At 35.6% G+C, this 14,241-nt stretch overlaps 1 protein-coding gene across 1 annotated transcript; it reads left to right on the top strand.

Annotated features, from left to right (window-relative positions):
• Positions 1–4,296: 4,296 nt before the first annotated feature.
• On the top strand, positions 4,297–9,635 carry LOC143601601 (uncharacterized). Its single transcript, XM_077078973.1, has 18 exons — positions 4,297–4,398; positions 4,470–4,509; positions 5,115–5,188; positions 5,319–5,384; positions 5,469–5,540; positions 5,614–5,686; positions 5,771–5,808; positions 5,902–6,015; positions 6,112–6,231; positions 6,315–6,395; positions 6,466–6,534; positions 6,634–6,711; positions 6,810–6,965; positions 7,050–7,157; positions 7,245–7,313; positions 7,405–7,467; positions 8,421–8,572; positions 9,131–9,635. Exons 2-18 carry the CDS (start codon positions 4,473–4,475, stop codon positions 9,498–9,500), a joined length of 1,740 nt encoding a protein of 579 aa, XP_076935088.1. The 5' UTR covers positions 4,297–4,398; positions 4,470–4,472; the 3' UTR covers positions 9,501–9,635.
• The last annotated feature ends 4,606 nt before the right edge of the window (positions 9,636–14,241 follow it).

Raw genomic sequence — 14,241 nt, forward strand, 5'->3', positions numbered from 1 at the left:
TGTTAAAAAATTTAGCTTAGTTCGTTTTTTTTTAACTTTTTTTTATTTTTGTTAAAAAAAAGTTTAATTCATTTATTTTTGGTTGATTATGATTTGGTTAGTTGATTATGGCTTTATCGATTATAGTCTGGAGGTTAATTATGTAATTTGGAGGTAATTTTTAAAGAGTGACTAAAACTGAGCAATTATTTAACCACAAGAACTCATATGGATCATAAAAAGGGTATAAGCTAGTAATTTCAAATCTGGCAGGGACTCAAATAGTTCATTTTTGAAGCCACGGGGACTCAACCAGTTCGAATATTCTTTTGGGGACTCATTGTGCCTCCTCCTTAAAACCACAGGGACGCAAACAATCATTTTCTCTATTCAACAATATAAAAAAACAAAACCAAAAAGTTAAGGATTTGGTAGGTGATCTCTTAATGGGATTGACTAAATTTGACTGAAAGATTAATTTTCATGGATTATTTACCAATGTTTTCATAACCAGATCGAACATTGAACCGGACGGTCAACCGGTTCACTGGTCGAACCGATCGGACCAGCCGAATAACTTTGATAAAAAATGACCGGTTAAACCGGCGACCGGCCGGTTCTCTGGGAGCCGAGCAAACCATATAGAACCGGACCGGTCGGTGGAATGAGTCACGGTTGGACCTGCCGGTCCGGTCCGATCTCAACACATTGTTATTTACCATCACAAGTTGTAGATAATCATCAAAGGTTAATTCGACTACCTTTCTTTTAACAACAATTTTTTAACGCCTAAAATCCTACCTAACCTTGCACTTGATTGTATTTGAACTCACACTCACATTTGTAGAGGTAAGCACCTTACAAAAATTATCCACTAAAATTTCATGGATAAAACTAACCACTAAAATTTCAACCTTTTAAGCAGGAATTATCCCCATAATAACTTGTATAGCTAAAACTTCAAACATTGTTACGTTAAGTAAGAAAAAGTGTTAGAAAGGGTATACCAATCTAGTAGTTTACGCAAAGTGTTCGATCCAAAAGGTGTTTTAAAGGTTGCAAACCTAGATAGTTGATGAACTTGGTTTATTATGACCATTTAGGATGATGTTATAAAGGGAATTCAAGTGGTGAATTGATAAAAAAAATAAAATTTTATAAAATAATATAGAACTTGTTAAATATAAACCTTAGGCTATGTGTAATGGGTTAATGCCCACGACCACCTCATCCCAAAAGGACATGAAACACCGGCCCCCAGGGCATGTGTTGGGTGGGTGGGGCAAAGGACCAGAGTTTGGCAAGGATGATATATGAGAGTTAAATTTCATTGTCAATGAAATCCTGTCATCTAACACATTTTATTTTTTATTTTGTAACTTTTAAGTGAAACAGTTACACATGTTAATAAAAATGGTTAGTGAAATGACTTCTAACTAACTATATGACAGTTACGTGACGATACATTTTTCTTGTTTAATGACCATTACACATAGCCTTGGTTAGGGTTGACTAAATTACTCACAAAAAACCAAAATGTAAATTTTGTAGCAGGCTAGATAATACTTTGATTTTCTAACGCATTGAAGTTAATGTAGTAAATCAGATAGGTGGAATATCAATGAGAGAACTGAAATTATAAAATCGAACAAAGAGATCATTGGTGACGATTTACCCCTATAATCGGACCCAAGTCCCAACATATTAGCCCAACCATTTTGGGCTTAGTGGTTAGCCCAAATTAGGGCCTGCCCATTAGAGCTTAAGCCCAAAGTTATTTTTTATAAATAAAAAATGCTTTCTTACAGAATAAAAAGAACAAGTAACAATTGTTTATCTAACTCTTACTATCTCCTCTCTTGTGTGTATGCACACTTGTATGCACACTTGTATGCACGACGAGATCACCATGAATGCGGTGAAGACACTATTTTAGACTAGAGGCATCTCTCCTTTTAGCATCACTGCACTACACCTTACCCTACATCTTAGCAATAACATCATCTTGGCTCTACTATACTAAAGAAGGATTTGAAGTGGTTGGATCGAATCTAAGGTGCTGTTTGTTTTTCAGAGGTAAAATGTCAGAAGACTGCGAAACCACATCTGCCAACATCTGTAGCAGAAGAGGTGGACCAAAACTCTGCAGTCTGCAACAAGAAGACTGTTTGTTTTTTAATAACTGCAGACTACCAAAACTATTCTAAATCTAATCTAATCTAATCTCATAAGACATATAACAAGTTAATGTTTGATATATTAGCTAGCATTCACAGTTCAAGTAACTTCAAAGCAATTATCTTTTCCACAAACTAACGCCTAACATAGCAACAATTATCAAGTAAAATCATGAAAATGTTTATAGCATAAAAATAACAATCAAAACACGTATTCATTACCACGAGACAAACAAACACACACTCTGGTTCAATAAGCCCTAACAATCACCAAAATCAATCAAAACATGTATTAACCACTACGAGATAACATAATCTGGTTCAATAAACCCTAAAATCACCAAACTCAATAATAACAGAACCTACACACCAAACATCAATAGTAACAAAAGGTATGAAATTAAACCTGATATGGGGGAATAGAGGACGGCGGGGTTGCAGCGGTGGGGCGGCACTGGAGCAGTAGAGCGGCAGCGGCAGGTTGCGGCGGTGGGGCGGCGGCGCTGGAGCAGTGGAGAGATGGGGTTGCAGCGGTGGGAGAGTTGGGCGGCAGTGGAGCGACAGGTTGATGGTGGGTGAGTTGGGTGGCAGTGGAGAGGATGAGGGGATTAGGGTTTGGGAGTGTCTGATGGAATAAGAAAGATGGAAAGAAATTGGTTAGAAGAGGTGAGAAGTAACAATACCAACACTTCTGGGAGAAGAGGGCGCGCAGACGTTTTTTAATGAAACGTCTTCGGAAAAACAAACACACTGCAGAGCCCAACGTCTGCGCGCCCTCTTCTCAGTGCAGACAAAAGAGGTGGAGAAGTGCTTTTAAGGAAAAACAAACAGCACCTAAGAAGATGAAAGCTAACACTATCACAAACACCAAAACGGACTAAGACCCTTCAACCGAAACCCGTGGTCATAACTCCATAATAAAATGCTATCTTGTGAAATATTGATATGGGTGGAGTATTTAACAGAATATAAGACTAACGATTAGGCAAACCCCTGTAATGCGTAAAATACATGTACCTTTAACAACTGAAATTGTATGATTCTTGATGTATTAAACCATATTAATTAATAATTATACTTGTATAGTTGTATGGGAGTATCCCAGGTATAAAGTTTAATTTATGCATTTTTTTTCATCTTTAGTATATTAATATTTTTTTTACCAGCAAAATGTTACACCCAAAGAGATTAGGGGATTGAATCACTGACTATATTTTGCAATCTTAACCACTAAAGCACGGCTTCATTACCCCCCCTCCCCTTGTGCCTTTTCGTATGCGTATTAAGTCCGCTACCCCGACTTGTTTATGGTCCCAACTTCACCACCGCTAACCACCTTACTGGCTAAACGTTACACTCCAAGTATGTATATTATAATTGGATTGGTCATTTTTGAATCGGGATAGGTTATTACCCAAAACGAAGTGCACATAAACTATTAACCTTACAATAGATGAGTTTTCCGTCAATGATGAATTATAGTGATTCATGGATTTATGTTTAGAACGAGTTATGCCCTAAAAGGTGAGATGAAGTTTTAAGACCATAGTTAATTGTCTAATCATGATTTAAATATCGTAACAAAGTACATTATCTAAATTGTTGATGTGTTAAATTTAGTTTTTGAGCTTGTTCATGACCATTGACGAAGTCAAAATGTATGAGAATTTAATGCTAAAGGCCGGAGTCTTAACATCATTGCATTATCTTTGTGTTATAAAAAACTCTGGAAAATTTGATATTAGGCAATTGTAATTTTATAATGACTCCAAGTTTTATTTTCGTGACGTTTGTTAAAATTTCCTTTTGCATACCTTTATAACGGCGCACATTTACTTCATATCACGATTATGTACACGATAGGTAGCGATTTATATCAATTGATTCAAATAATCCGATTTCTCGGGTTGCATAAGAAGATGTGACTCTGAATTAATGTTCTAGCACCGGTCTATTGGAATGAGATCAGTCCGATACCATAAATGGATGAGTGTATATACCAAATACGGTACCAATTTTCGATTTAGTTAATACCGGTAACATTAAAATAGCGACGTGGTATTGATTGAATCCAAACCAGGGGATAAATAAAAGTCAAAGAACCCTATAACCCGAGAGAGATTAGATTATTCTCAAAACTCACCGAAGAATCTTATTTGCTTGTACGGTGGATCCATCTTCTTCCACCGGACCATCTTCAGATAATCAATTAATCAATCGGACCAAGACAGACAGACACACGGTAAGCCTTGTCTTAACAATAATTGCTTCATTTTGTAATTTGATTACTAATTTTGTTATTATTCATTGCAGATAATGAGTCACTCATTGGATCGTAATTCAATTGATTACCGTAAGTTTTTTTAACACTTTATTAATCTAATCCTAATTTTACTTTGAACTACAAGCTGAAATAATTACTACACTTTCATATCTAACAACTAACAAGCTGAAACTGTAGTCTGTCAATTTATTCATTTTAGGTTTTCTCTGGAAAATTATGCACTTTTTCGAAACAAATTACATATCAAACAAGATGAATTAAATTAAAGTCAGCATTATATTCCACATTAAATTTCAATCATTATTATCAAAATTGCAATAAGTTGTATGACATTTTGTTAGGTTGGATTTAAGGATGAGCAAATGGTACCGGTTTTTACCAATTTTTTGCCTACAGGTGCGGTATCGGTACTTAACCGAGCATTTTCGGTACGAGTATCAAGTTTTTGGGAAATTTGGTACGGTACCGAGCCCATCCCTAGTTGGTTTAATAAGAGAATAATCGGTCCAAAGATTTATTTATTTAGTTATTTTTTGTTGTGGTTAATTTGATTTCAAGGGTAAAATGTAGCTCCGTTGTAATAGAGGGGATATCTCATGTTCTCATCCACAATTTTTTTAATGACTTGATGTGTCGTGTTTAATTAAGTGGGATCTTTCTTTTCGGTTTACCAGAGAATGGAAGCAAGGGTGTGGAAGTTTTTGTTGGCGGTTTGGCCCGTTCTCTGACTGAAGACAAGATTCATAAGGTCAGCCATCTCTTTATGTATATTAAAATAAATTGTTGCTGTGTTCTTTATATGTAAATATGCAAGCAAAAGGATTACATAGTTGTTCAACTTTGTCAAACTCTCAACCCTCTGTTTATGTCTCTTTTAGGTGTTTTCAGCTTGTGGAGAAATCGTTGACATTCGCTTGATGAAGGATCCAAGTGGCAACCTAAAGGTGTTATGTTTGTCCAATAGTCTGCTTATAATTATATTACCTCTTTTTAAAGCTTACATATCTGTTTATGTGCAAATTGCATAGGGGTTCGGCTTTATACGCTTTGCAACAAAAGATGCTGCTGACAAGGCTCTGAAGGAGTTACATGAATCTATGGTAAAGAATAGTTCTAACCAAATTTAGGGTTAATTGGTAAAATCAACTTGTTTTTTTGCCTTGTATGTTTCAGCTTGACGGGAAAAAGATTGGTGTTCTTCCATCAGCTGGAAATGATACACTTTTTATAGGAAATCTTAACAAAGGTTTGTTTTAATCTCTTCATAATACTTTTAACATAATGACTAAAGTCTTTACTCCCATCCATCTTACTTATATTGTATGTTTAGGGTGGAGCGCTGATGATTTTAGTAAGATTGTCCACCAGGTAAATTATGTTTTCATTTTCGTTTTTTTTTGGTTATAAACTAAACTTATTCTAATCAAAACACCATTTCTTCAACTGTTTTGGTGGTTATAGGTTTTTCCAGATGTTGTTTCCGTTGATCTTGCACAGCCCCTAAGTGGTAGTGACACTGCTAGCAAAAAGATCAAGAACCGTGGTTTTGGTTTTGTGAAGTTTTCATCCCATTCTGTAAGTCCTCTGTTTACTCATCTTGTTGACCAGTCAAAATTCAGTTTAGACCAGATCATGTGGTATAATATAACGGTATTATACTTTTATTATCAGGCTGCAGCACGTGCATTAAAGGCTGGTGCCAAGCCAGGTTTTGTTCTTGGTGGTACTTTGCATCCATCTGTAAAGTGGGCTGAGGAGAATGCTGGAGTTGATTCAGATGAACTTGCTAAGGTGTTTACTTATTTCAGTAATTTAACATGCATGATGATATTTGAATTTGTCATACCATGTATGATTTCATTTTTGTGTTTCAGACAACAATAGCATTTGTCCGAAACCTACCCTTCGGTGCTGATGAAACCTACTTGAAGTTACTCTTCGACCCCTTTGGGAAGGTTAGAGCCACTTTAGTTTATGTTTTGTTTATAATTTAACTATTTAATGGTTTGATTGATTGTGTTTCAGGTAGAAAAAGTGGTGGTACACAACAAGGGCACTTCTACAGTTGGATTTATTCACTTTACTCAAAGATCAGTAAGTGGCAAAGCTTAAGTTAGCATGCACTTTTAACATTTCAATAATTTTTTTAATGTTATTGTAATGACTAATTCTAAACTTTGTTTCCATAAATAGCATCTTGATAATGCGATAAGGGGGCTAAATGACAAAAACGTCCCAGGGTCAAAGGGCGGTCCATCATTTAAGATGCTGGTACTGTACGCAACTCTAGGTTATTAATTAGTTATTTGCTAGAAAAATAAACAAGTATGAGACTTTATTATTCAATCTTGTGCATATTGTAATAATAGGTTGAAGTTGCAAGGCCCATGGACAAGAAAAGGAAAAGGGTTTATGAAGATTCCCAAGTCACTCAGCCCCGTGAGATTTTAAATAACTACAAACCTCAAAATTATGAGTCAGTCTTCAGTTCTTTCAATGGCTACCGCGAAGACATAATTCAAAAGGTATATTATATCGATATTAAATTATAAATATCCTTTCTTGAAAAATAATCTGGTTACACGATATTTTTTTCTGCTTAATTTTAGGAACCTGCAGTTGCTGATCCCCATGAAGCTGCAGTTCTTTTGCTACCAGTGGCTGTCAGAGATCGGTTGCTTCGAATTTTACGACTCGGTATTGCTACTCGATATGATGTATGTTATCCTCTGATATTCTTTTTCTTGATGCTTTTAGGGAAGTTGACATTAGGACTTTTGATATTTATATATTTTCTTTTGCAGATTGAAGTTGAATCTCTTAATAATCTAGCGGAGCTACCTGAATCTACAGCCATATTAGTTCTTGATCAGGTTTAACTACTATTGAATATTAAGATCTCTGTTGTACACAAGTAATATTTTTTAGCTCATACATTAATAATGCTAATATCTTTCTCTACAGTTCATGTTATCAGGAGCAGATGAACATGACAAGCGAGCATATCTTGCTTCTCTAATTTCAAAGGTATGTATTAAGTTTTAGTTTTAGGCAGAATTTCACACACACACACACTATCTTAAAGCTTTGATATTTTATGTGTATTCTTTTGACTATCATATATGCCCTTTCAAAACCGAAACACTTGTATCTTCTCACTCCAGCATCAATTCCTTTCTAAGTATATTTCTACACCAATAAATTCCCATTTTACCCTCATAGTAAATGAGGTACACTAAATTTTATAGAAGCATCATATGTATAGAAGCCCAAAACAACCAAAATTGATTAAACTTATCTAATTGCCCTTCTTCATGGTGCAAAAGCAATCAAATGAGAACCAGTTACATGATTGTGAAGTAAAACTCTCAATTTAACGTTTCAAAAACATTAAAGCTCTCATATTGAGATGGTTTATTCTCTGTAATAATAGCTACCCAAATACGAGAAATAGAAACTATAACGCCACTGCATCATTATTCTACCTACCAACTGAACTATCACTAACCATTTTTTGGAACAACAATTTATTACGAAAACAAATGTACATCAATTACAAAACTACCCCCATTCACTTTCTGCAAGATGCAGAAAAACAGCAAAAAAGAAAAAAAAATGCGAAGGGGCAGAAGAGCCTTATCTAGTTTTACCAAAATCATTAACAGCCCACAAACCTAAAAAGTATCATCTTCAATGCCATGAGAGTGGGAACACACAGAGAAAACTCTTTTTGGCACTTTGTTTGTCTGTTGGGGAGAGGTAAATTGGTCGTACAATTTGTTAATTGATAATCATGTAAAAATGAAATATTTTTTTGGTGCTCTGTTTTTGGTATTTTGAAAGCACGAAAATGATACTATAAACTTTGGAAGGACAAATACAAAACTTAAGTTTTCGGAGGTTATATGTGCAATTCTTCCTTGGTTTTATGGCTCTAATTTCTAGAGTTCCAACACAAGTAATCTTCATTTCGCATACAGTACCAGGTGAGCAAACTTGGATTGAATCAACCACCTTTAAATTTGTCAAGATTAAGGGACACTAATGTCAGGGAACCAGTGGGCCTGGGCCTCCGGGCCCATCTTTCAGCTGTTGATTCTCTTGCCTTGCATGTTGACCCAAGTGTGACTAGGTTTGTTTCTTGTATTCGAAGCAACTTGGTTAATAAGAGCAATTTCATAAATATGATAAGCTTAATAGTTAATATACTCTAATTCAATTGTAAATCAAGCATGATTAAATAATATTCCAACCAATACTTGTAAAATCTCCTGTAATTAATGAAATATCATAATTCCGAAACAACAATTTTGTAACACCTTTTATAACTTAAGTATTTGATTACTATCCAAATATCTAAATTTGCACCTTAAAATGGATAGCATGTATACTTGTGAACCAAAATTCCGAAGCAAATGCTACCTATAACTTATAATGATTACAAATTACAAAAATATAAGTTTGATCAAAACTTTACCCCAAAGGGAAATTCTCTCCAAGTTTATTCTAGAACATATTTCAAATGAATTTCTTTTTGTTTGAAAAATTGAGATAATTATTATGATTATAGAAAATAAAATATTATCTTATGAACAAGACAAAATAAAATCGTAATCCTGGACTCCTGGTTAAGTTATTTTCAGCGGACTTAAAATTACTGTTTTCGTTTATTAAATTGCGTATAATGCAGGTCGGATGGTTACGCATCTCGTTATTCTTCATTATATTCTGATTATCGTCTGCCAAGTCATGAATTACCCGGTTCTTCTACCGCTAATTACAGTCGGTATTTACTTAATTCAAATATTCCACCAGCTCATGGAAACATGGAGGAAATGAGTCCCAACCCATCACACCAAATCCCGGGTTCGTCTTCAATATCTTATACAGAAGACCCGTACCGTATACCAGCTTATGCAAAAGGTGGTGTTGGTGATGTCCCAGCTACTCGTCCCCAAATGAGGTTTGACCCGTATACTGGTGAACCGTACAAGTTTGACCCATTTACCGGTGAACCCATTGTTCCAGAAGCCCCTTATGAGAATGCGTACCGACTATGAAGGAATTCTTTGTAAGAGCAATAAACGTTTTAGGTAACGCAGTTTATGTTGATATTAAACGACGTTTGTTTGTTTGCTAGTCCCAGAATTGTGCAATGTACATTACTGGAGTTGTTTTCAGTTTCCGTGTTTTAACTTAATTCTAGTTTTCCAGTTTTTATTCAGGTGACTTAAGTTTAATTTTACCTGCAAACACTTTCAGTAACGATTCAGTTTTCTACTTGTGGGTTTTAGCTTAATTTGTTTGTTTTCACTTTTTAGCAACAGTAGGTAAATGTGTTACTAATTTATACTTGTCCTTGTTATAAGTTTAGATGGTGGACTGAGGTCTATTCAGCTCGATGTGGCAAAGGGCAAAGAGGGACGCAACAACCAATGGTTGAACTAAGGTCTTATTCTATTTACGATTCACTCAATTATATCATTAAGCTCTATTAGATGAGAAAGCAATGTGATTTCTCGTTTAACAATGCTCAACGCTAGAGTGATTTAAAAAATTGAGTGGGTTGTAAATAGAATAAGGCTTCAACCATTTTTGTTCTGTTATGTCTTTTCCTTTTGTCATGTTAGGGTGAAAAGATTATAATCCACCTACTAAACATATAACTGTGAATCGTCTAAATTAGTAAGACTTACCAGTTGTTGCTGGAAAGCAAATAACTTGGTGTGTATGTTCTGATGCAACACAGAACCATGGGCCTCAAGTTTCATGCAATAGGGCAAGTCATTTATGCAAGTCGGCAGTTATAGTTGTTTATTTCACTTTTCTTAGGTAATGGGTCATAGAGGTGCACGAACCAGGTATTCTCAGGAACTGGAACCGGTTCCGGGTATGTTCAACAAAAGATAAAACCGGGTCCGGGTAGGAACCGGTTCCGGTATAGTCGGGTATTTGACCGGTTCCATGGTTTTTTTTTCATGTAATGTAGGGTCGGGTTTTGACCGGGTATTGGCGGAATTGGTTCCACCGGGTCCGGGGGAACCCAAAGCGCGGTTCGTATCCGCGGGTAGGGTAGGGTGGGGTTCGGAACCGGTTTTTTTTGTGCACCTCTATGGCAGGTGGTCGATATTGTTAGATGTAATGGGTCAACACAGTTAATTGTAAGGCTATACGTTGTCTTTTGAGACTACATGTTGTGGGTTAATTGAAAACCAGGCTACATTAGCGCCACGTAGGCACCGTTCACTAACTCATTAACTAATGTGCTATGGGTTAACTAAATTAAACAAAATAACGAAAAGGTTTGAATGGTGGTTGTGTGGGGCACCCGCTTTTAAAATTCAGCCTCTTGGGAGTTATTGTGTTAACAGACGTAAAGACACCAAGGTTGGTGTCTGGGCTGCTTGTGGGCTGACGGGCGCCTTCAACTTATAGAATGGATGGGTCATGGGGCACCACACCACCCGCTAACGCCTACAACAGACAACCTGATTGTTAGGCAATATTTTGATTCTAGAAAAGCCTTACAAGCTCCTTTTCTTTTTGTTTTTCCCTTCTCTTAAGACCATCTTCGACCCACATCACAAGTTTACCAGGTATCTATTAGGAATTGTGAACAAATTACTCCCGTTCATAGCTAATTTAAATTCAAATTCAAATATTGTTATAGTTAATGGTTGTTATAGGTTGCTGTATGTAGCTCTTTACGTCTTGTTCTTGAGTTTTTTAACCAAGGAAAGGAGAAGGAAGGATAAGAAAGGAAAGGGAAGTAAAAATTTTTAATTATGTGTGTTCTTGAGTTGGAAGGAAATTGGAGGAAAGGAAATGATAACTTATTGGGAAAAGTAATCATCCCATTTTTGGGAGGATAACTTATTGGAAAAATACATCAATTTAATCCCTCTTAACTCCTCCTACCTTTTTCCTTTCCATTCTAAAAAAACTCAAGAACACCCATTTTTTAACTATCCTTAGTTTTCATTTCCTTTCCCTCATTTAAAAAACTCATGAACAGGGCGTTAATACATTTTCAATGTTTATACACCCACCTATGTAGCAACATTGCAATTTCCATTTCGTACGCTCTACAAATTATATTGTTTTTATATCATAGAGAAATATTAAATATGCATATTTCTTTTCAATTCTTCTTTAGCTTATGGAAGCTTCCCTAACCGTTATGATTAACAATTCTTATCTTATCTTGCAAAATAAATCTAAGTGCTGATGATTACCTCTGTGCCGACCATCGTCCATTAGTGTAATTTGTTTGATAAAATTAAGGAGATGGATGACACTAGACAGGTGACCTAGGACGACAGGACAAACCCACAACCACACATCATCACTAATTTTATCTTTAATGTTACACATACGCCAAAAACACGTATGCATGTGCCAATAACCCAAAAGCAAAATCCCATCTCTGTAAATATCAGGTACAAGCATATATGCGGCTCGTACAGCCATATGTGGACTAAAATAAAAACACTTAACCTTAACCGGGGCTTGTGAACCGACCGGAAAACAAAGAGAATAAAGTGAAACCATTGTGGCACATGGACTCCCAGTTAAACCGGACATAAACATCAGCCAAAAGTGGCCCGACTTATTAATGTTACTTTGGTCCTCCACTCTTTTATCACTTTCGTTACCGGCCCCTCGGATTTAATTATCTTGATTCATAGTTTTGTCGCTAGCTAAAGGTTTTATTTGTAAAATACTAAATAATATTAATTGCCTAGGTGACACATTTAGAAACTTTGGAGAGGTGTGTGCGTGTGTGTTAATGGTTAGGATCGTTTTTAGTGAGATGTGGGATTAGTTGGTCTTATCTGGCCAGGCCGGGAAATCGGACCTAGGGTGCAAATGAGCTCGGGCCAAGCTACTCGCAAGTTACTTGAGATCGGGTTGATAAAAGCGTGAAACAAGTTGAGCCTTAAATAAAGCTCATTTAGTTATTAAGCCTGAGCTCGAGCCTAGTATGAGAAGATGGTTTAGGCTCATCGAGTTAACAAGCCTAGTGTATTTAAAGTTTAGCTCATTTGGACTTCTATGTATTAACTTTGCACTGAATAACCGAGCTCGAAACGAGCTTTGGCTCGTTTAAGGTACCACATACGAGCGTGAGCCGAGCTTAGCTTCCTTAAGAGTTTTTAAGAATAATGAAAATTGTATGTAAATTAATTTATAAATAATAAACAAACCAAGCCCAAAGCTCAATTAGCTTGATAAAATGACTCACGAACCGAGCCAAGTTCGAGCTCTCGCAAGTCAAAACGAGCTGAGTTTGGGCTAGGCTCGGCTTGTTTACAACCCACGGGACCACCGACGAGATCTATGGGATTTTAAAAGTTGTGGTGAAGACAAGTTAACATATTTAGGGTGCCTAGGTAGGGTTAGATTTTCGTATTTCTCTAGGTGTCCACTGTTACATTGGTGGAGCATGGTGTCCCAACACACTGTCAAACAGGAATGAGGGAGAATGACATGAACCCGTTTGTCCAAATACATTTATATATATAAATATATCTTCATAACTTAAAAGAATCTAATAAGTTGTTACAAGCTTGAAATCATTAACATTATTCATATTTTGTAGTTATATTAATTAAGTCAATATTGAGGTGATTCAAGATCCGGTTTCCAGTCATGGACAGCCCAATGAGTAGTTTGAGCCGCAAACGATCATAAACCTGTATTCTTGATGCTCACAGTTATACTTGCAACCTTGTGAGCATTGAGTAACAAACACTTGTCCAAACACCACTGACATGTTATATTGCACATATGACCATACAAAGCGTATGGTAGGGCGAAAAGTGATCAAAGTATTGTTTTGAATTTATATAGTCATATAGACTGTATGATGAAGCGAAAAAAGGACTAGTAACTAAGAAACAACAGACTAAAGCTATACATGTTGTGTAACCTTTTTTGCCTTATCTTACGGTCCAAATAACGATATATGACTCATATAATATGACGGATAAGCTGACTGCTGATGTATAGTTTTTGGAGATGGTATACGACCCTTAATTATTTAGGTGTAAGATTAATATTAGCGAAGGGAGTAGTCATCACAGTTGGTGTAATGGATATATAACTGGATAGAAACAGATAAGGTGATAATAATAAAACAATGTTGTTGTTATCAAAGTTTATTAAATTGCTCCGAATATAATCACGTGCCTTAGCTGCCACGGGGCCTTGCAACCTACAACCTTAATTCACCTGCCAGCTCTCTCTTTTAACTTCAAATAATTTTTTGTCAACTTGCTTATTTATTTTTTTCGTATGAAGTAAATAAGTAATGGCCTAAAGTTAGACAGACTAGTTTTATTAGCTAGTAATTGAATACTTGAAACAATATTAAACTATTAATGGTTTCCGATTTGATATGTCAGATCAATATATTCGCTAAATTTTGTACGTCTAAAGTGAAAAGCGAAATAGATAAATTTGTACTTTAAAGCACGGAGAGAATATTTCTTAAGGGCATATACAATTTTTTTTTCTTAAAAAACATACTTTTTACATAAAACTAGCAAGCTTAGAATGATTAACATGCTTTTCGTTAAAAATATATTTAACTTTTATTTTTTTATCCAGTTGGAAGGTAAAATGGTAAAAAGAAGGATATTTTTATTGCATGGTTCAATCGGCATTTTCAAAATTACGTCGACATCTCTTGTTTAACTAATCTTAAGCTTTTATTTTTTCCTATTTAACATATAACTCTGTATTTTCCTCTACTTCTTATATATACTATATAATATATGATGTTCATAAAGTTAAATA

This window comes from Bidens hawaiensis, unplaced genomic scaffold (assembly GCF_021521415.1).
Source record: "Bidens hawaiensis isolate Kalapana, Puna unplaced genomic scaffold, B.hawaiensis_p1.1 tig00056820_1, whole genome shotgun sequence".
Taxonomy (NCBI): Eukaryota; Viridiplantae; Streptophyta; class Magnoliopsida; order Asterales; family Asteraceae; genus Bidens; species Bidens hawaiensis.

What these genes read in the sequence shown, in the direction of transcription:
- LOC143601601 (XM_077078973.1), top strand. Translation starts at nt 4,473, where the DNA reads ATGAGTCACTCATTGGATCGTAATTCAATTGATTACC. An exon ending in TCGTAATTCAATTGATTACC is followed by an intron (nt 4,510 to 5,114) that starts GTAAGTTTTTTT and finishes TCGGTTTACCAG; the next exon opens with AGAATGGAAGCAAGGGTGTG. An exon ending in GCGAAGACATAATTCAAAAG is followed by an intron (nt 6,966 to 7,049) that starts GTATATTATATC and finishes GCTTAATTTTAG; the next exon opens with GAACCTGCAGTTGCTGATCC.